The sequence below is a fragment of the Rosa rugosa genome, chromosome 4 (assembly GCF_958449725.1).
Source record: "Rosa rugosa chromosome 4, drRosRugo1.1, whole genome shotgun sequence".
In the NCBI taxonomy this organism is placed as follows: Eukaryota; Viridiplantae; Streptophyta; class Magnoliopsida; order Rosales; family Rosaceae; genus Rosa; species Rosa rugosa.
The window spans coordinates 10,365,783-10,372,349 of NC_084823.1; the positions used below are offsets into that span (position 1 = coordinate 10,365,783).

General features: G+C 37.6%; 1 protein-coding gene across 1 annotated transcript; it reads right to left on the minus strand.

Annotated features, from left to right (window-relative positions):
• Window positions 1–1,181: 1,181 nt before the first annotated feature.
• LOC133744314 (pectinesterase inhibitor 11-like) lies at window positions 1,182–1,655 on the minus strand. Its single transcript, XM_062172446.1, has one exon. The coding sequence runs from the start codon at window positions 1,653–1,655 to the stop codon at window positions 1,182–1,184; it is 474 nt and encodes a 157-aa protein (XP_062028430.1).
• Between the last annotated feature and the right edge of the window lie 4,912 nt (window positions 1,656–6,567).

Genomic DNA, 6,567 nt, shown 5'->3' on the forward strand with positions numbered 1-6,567 from the left:
AGAGCCCAGTCCCAAGTGCGAAGGCCAGCCTGTCCAGAAACGCTAAGGACACCCAGTTTGCTGGGCACCCAAGCGCCGACCATCTCTGCGTTGAACAGCCTTGCTGCCCATCCGATCTGACGCGTCGTCGACGAAGCTTGGAGAGGAGCAGACTGGGAGAAGGTGCCCATCGGTCGTCCTGGAGAACACTGTGACTCCTTGAACATGACTCCTCCCCATCGGAGAACACCCGATCTCCAACGTAGGAACAAAATGGCGCCGGTCCTACAACACCCAGATCCGTACGGATTCAGATTGTTCCAACCTTTGAGGCGCACTCGGCTTGGCCGTGACGTCCCTCCATCGTGAACCACCAAGCAAAAGCGCCGATCAGCTTCACGATTTGCTTCACCGCAAGCATCCGATCGATATGCTAAAGCATTCCAGTTGCCACAACCAGCGGGTTGAACAGAGGTAAGCCACGATCTCAGAGAGGTCGACCAACAAGCACCATGAGGAGGGGAGACCTCGACCGGAGCCAAAATTTTTGACGTTCGAAGCCCTAGGGTTAGGGTTCGCCGCCATGGAGGGAAAAGAGAGAGAGCAGTCGCTCTCATATTGCCATGAATCTATTGTTGCAAGTCCTTACTTTGTTATCTTCTCGCGTTTCGTTATATCCGATAACTTCATTATTAGTTGATATTGGAGTCTTCACGGGTAATTATATTGTTATATGTATCTTATTAATTTGATTTTCTATCATTGGGCTTTTTTATAATTTGATTTATTGTAAACAGAAGTTTTTGATTGGAATACATTCATATTTGATATATATATATGTTTTTTTTTTTTTTTTTATCAGTAAGATAAAGGAAATAGTTATTAGTTCAGTAAACCGTCAATTCTCAGGGCCGACGCTTCAGTGATGAGAAATTAGGATAAAAAAATCAGCATGCATGGTTCGATCTTGAGAAAAATAAAGTAGTTATGCAAAATATAATTCTATTCAATATGTAAGTGCAATTCGTGATAATTGTTCGTCACATTGACTGTATGGGCCAAAGGCTATGATCACTTATAGGTACCCAAATTAATACATGTGTGGCCCTATATCTAAGTACATATTGATAAGCATTTCGTTGCGCGTACACATGTGCTATACAATTAAGTTTTCTTGAGTGATCCTTGAACTAAGTACTGATTTAGGGCAAGGTAACTTTAGTGGAGACACACAAGTTGATGAGTGCCAAGGCATTGCTCGTCAAATGTGCTGCTTTTACAATTTTTCTGGCGGTAATTTTCTCTACTGTTCCATTTAGATTATGGTCGACGAATCCATCCTTGCAGGTGTTTAAATTGGTTAATGCAGCGCTAACCCATGTTTGAACATTACTAACGTGTAACCCGGAAGTAGAGCCTTCAATTACCATACCCAACTCAACTTTAGACTTTTGGAGCATCTGCACAGCGACATTGAGCTCTTCCACACAGTCACGCATTGCTGATGTCACAACGGGATTCAAGGCTTTGATTTCTGAATAGCCTTTCGCTGTAATATGAGTTTGTTTGGTGAATTCAAGGGCTATATCAAGGGCAGTTTGAGCTAGAACTTTAGCACTCATCCCGATTTTGCCAGCATGGATTTTGAGAACATTGCAGCACAACCTTGGATACATTGTGGCATTACATGATGTTTTTATGTAATCGGTAGTTCCCAGATCGGGGGATTCTCCATGTGCTGTGCATGAGCGTATATGATTACATAATTGGATAACTGCTAGAGCTACAACTATATGCGTAAGATAACTTTTCATGTTTCTTTAGGAGGACTTGTGTCTAAACTTTCAGTGATAGTAGGGAGGGCTTGAATCAAAAGCTAGATGATTGAATTGACACTTTGTTCGTAAATGAATCATCATCAATATATAAAGAAAGAATCAAATCTTGTTAAACAATTAGTTCACGTTTTGTTGGAGGATTCTAACTTTGAAATTTTCTTACTATGATTCTAGTTATAACTACAACTTAAATCGAAAACAACTAACAATGACAACTCGCAAGTAACAAACCATACACGTACATAACCAGCAAGTAGAACGGACATGTTAATTACATACAAGTTGGTTTGCGTAACTGGTCGTATCCAACTACAACCACAATATTTTGCATGGCAGGCCAGTAGTACATACATTATACTACGATAAAAAATAAAATAGATTTTATTTGGTTTTGGTCTCCCTTCCTCAGATTGTATTTTATTTATTCTATTAAAAAATTTAAATGGTGGGACGGGAGGTGCTTCTCTTTTGAGAGCCAGTGGGCGCTTGACGCCCCAAATCAGTTGTCACCCTTGCCGACTAATGTTTCATATTGCTAAATAGGCAATAAAAATATATTACCCATTTATGTTCGTCTCTTTATCTATGTATTGCTATTCTTCGCTAGTCATTGTCATGTATTGTCAGTTTTCTCGTGGTGTGGAATGAACTGTTGATATGTAGATTATAGCCGTCGAGAAATATAAGCATTCTTCTGTCTGTTTGCAATAGGCTGCTCTAATATTAATTGGGTAGAAAATGATGACAGTAATAAAAAATGAATGAATGCCTTTCTTTAGCTGCAAACTGGTTTTTTTTTTCCGTTGTTAACGTTGCGTTTTGTTGTAGTATACATAAGATTGAACTTTGACAAGATTCACGGTGGCAGGATTTGTTGTACTAGCTAGTCACAAATCTCAAAGGCTCAAATCGAAGTAGAACATTGTGAGGCTTTGAAGAATTAATACAATCTCTCATTCCATTTCTGAAAGGCTCAAATCGATGAATTATCTTCTGATCAGTTGGGATGGCAGAAACCACCGTTGGGTCAGGTGACACCCAATGACGAGACGGTGGAGGCCATGTGAATGTAACAAGACTGCTGCAAAGCATATTTCGAGTGTAATATGACCGCAGAGAATGAGGCCGCTTTCTTCTATTTCTGCGATTAACCTGCTCCCCTATAGCCTAGTGTTTCATTTTTCATCTTCTACTTTAGGCCTTAAAACACATTCATGTAACCAAAGGAAAAAGCAAATACAAGTTTTCAAGTTTGCTTAAATGGAGAACTTACTGAGACATTTCGAGCCAGTAGAGGGGCCTACTTATTTGTGTTGTGCATGGAGAAACTTTCACATACATTTGATTAATTCTGCAGTTGAAGTGGGTCAACGGAAGCCAGTTCGTGCATTCGGTTCTGAACCCTTTATTTCACACATTTTTGCAGACGATTTGATCCTTTTTGCATAAGCAAGCTGTGAACAAGCAATGATTCTTAAGAGATGCTTAGATTTTTTCTGTGATATTTCAGGTCAAGAGGTCAGTTATGATACATCTGTTTTGTTTTGATCTCCTAATACTGGCAAGGCTTTATCTGCAAATATAAGCAAAATCTGTGGTTCTAAACTTACTTCTAATCTTGGTAAGTACTTAATTGAGAGTTCCTTTGATACATTCTAAAGTTACTTAAAGGACTTATGCTCCTGTCCCTTGATAAAGTTAAGAGTCGTTTCATACTCAATTTAGCGATCGACTTACTCTTATTAAGGTTGTAACTACTTCTATCCCGGTTTATACTATGCAAACTGTGAGGTTACCTGTGTCTATATGTGATGCCTTGGACAAGTTTAATAGAGATTTTTTGTGGGGAGAGTGTAATGGCAAGAAAAAAAAATTCATCTAGCTAATTGCGACTTGGTTTGCAGACCTATGGAGTTTGGTGGTTTGGGAGTTAAAAAGGCTAATCTGATGATCAAGCAATGCTTGCAAAAATTGGTTGGAGAATGGTTCAGGAAGATCAAGGTTTATGATGTCATGTTTTGAATCAAAAGTATGTTAAATATGTACCTCTTCTTAATCCACTTTACTCTTGCCCTTCAGGTTGCTCCGATACTTGGAGGAGTATTATCTTTGGCGTGAAGTTGTTAAAACAAGGTTTGAGTTGGAGAATTGGGGATGGTTCATCTGTTAAGTTCTGGAATGATAGATGGTTACCTGATGGACCGCTTGTTCAATTTCTTCCTATTGTTTCTAATATTGATTTACAGATGAAGGTAAGGGATTTTTGGTCTACTAAGGCCTAAGGGCATCTCCCACCGTAAGCCATAATCCTATTTATGGCCTTCAACATGCTCCCACCGTAAGCTATATCCCAAATGCCAAGAAAAAAATTTGGCCTTCTCAAATTTGCTAGGCCAAATTTGGGCTCAGATTTGGTAAGCCAAATGGTGGGCCCTGCTGACTTTTTTTTTTTGTTTCATTAATAACATGAATATTACATTTAAGAAAAATCATTTTTCCTATATATATGGGTTATTTATAATGTTACTAAATATTAAAATTACATCATTGTAAATATCTTGTTGAGATCTTCAATATGAACCCAATATTTGATATGTTTAGAATTTTTAAAATAAATGTGTAACCATTAATTTTTATGATATACTTATTTTCATTTAACTAAATCGACTAGTTTTATTGATAGCCTCGTCAAAACCATATTCGGAAATATATTCTGAGCTGGGAATATATTGATAGCCGTTAGATGTGATGATATTTGATTTTGGCCTACAGAATTTGGCCTACGGTGGCAGCACTGTTTTTTGTTGATAGGCTAAAAAAGCATATTAGAGGGAATATTCTGTTTTTGGTAGGCTAAAACCATTTGGCTTTTAGCCTACCATGGGAGATGCTCTAATGGCACGTTTACTTACTTGGAATGGAATGGAATGGAATGTCATGGAATGATTACGGAGTAAAAATACCCCTGTGTTTACTAACACATAAAGGAATCGGAATGATTCCAGGTAAAAGAATTCCTGTGTTTACTAACACATGAAGGAATGGGAATTGGTGTAGGTCCCACCTATTTATCAGGAATCGATTCCTGAATACTCAGGAATTCGATTACGAAGGGGGGAGATGGGTTTAGGAATCATTCCTCCGGAATCAATACCGATTCCTTTCTTCTTCCATTCCACTTGTCTCCGATTCATGATTATTTTCCATTCCAAGTAAGTAAACGTGCCATAAGAGTATCTCCCATGGTAGGCCAAAAAGCCATTTTTAGCCTACAACTATCTCCCATGGTAAGCTATTTCCCAAAGATCAAGAAAAAAATTTGGCCTGACCAAAATTTATAGACCAAAAATGGGCTTGGTCTTAGTAAGCCAAATGGTGGGTCACACTGAATTATTATTTTTTCTTTATGAATATGTATTATACATTTAAGGAAAATCAATTTTTCTATATTTATAATGTTACTAAATATTAAAATTATATCCTTGTAAAGATCTTGTTGATATCTTCAATATGAACCCAATATATGATATGTTTAGAATTTTTTAAATAAATCTGTAATCATTAATTTTTATGATATACTTATTTCTATTTAAGTAAATCGACTAGTTTTATTGTTAGTCTCGTCAAAACCATACTCAGAGATATATTCCGAGTTGGAAAAAAGGTATATTTCAAATTATAGTCGTTGGATATGATGATGTTTGATTTACGTAATAGAATTTGGCCTATGGTGACAGCACTGTTTTTTGTTGATAGGTCAAATAGGCATATTTGAGAGAATATTCTGTTTTTGGTAAGCTAAAAACATTTGGCTTTTGGCCTACTATGGGAGATGCTCTGATGGGCTGAATATAGAGTTCCTAAGGTTACACTTTGATGATGATATCATTAATAAAATTGTTTAGACTCCTCCTAGTTTAATGGGAAGTGGACCTGATAAACTTATTTGGGGTGGCACTGCAAACGATCACTTCACTGTAAAGTCTACCTATCTTACTCTTGTTAAGGATGAGAGTTTTACTACTTTTCCCTAGTTATTCTTGTGGAAGTTCCCCTATTCCACCCAAGCTAAAGTATTTTTGCTAGCTTTTGTGTCATGGTAAAGTTCTTATGAACTAATAACCCTCTTTGCTCCCTTTGTCATGTTCAAAATGAGTCTATCCTACATCTCCTTAGAGACTGCCCAAATGCTATGAGAGTTTGGAATGGTATTATATGTCTGGATTATATCTCTAGAGCCATGCAATTGGATTGGAAGGGCTGGTTTGCTGCAAACATCCATTGTAATTTTCTCTATTATGGGGGCATTAAATGGTGTACGGTATTTATCTGGTACATATGGAAATGGAGAAATAAGGTGATTTTTGATAGCGAGTTTCATGCTCCTTTTAACCCCTACAAAATCATTATTGATGCAGCCAAAGAATGGACTACTGCTAATATCAGTGAATTGAAACCCCCCATTGAATTGGATTAAACTTAATTGTGATGGTGCCAAAAATCATGCAGGTATGATTAGTGCTGGTGGAGTCATAAGGGACCATTCTGGGTCTTGGTTGCGTGGGTTCTATGCTAACTCAGGGTGTGGTACTGTGTTTCAAGCTGAGTTCTGGGGTTTTCTACTTGGTCTCAAAATGTCTATTGACGCTCATTATCAATAAGTGTTGATTGAATCTGATTCTGAAGTCATTGCCAATTTGATGAATTATGGTGTGGATGATCTGCACCCTTTGAAGTCTGATTAATAGTT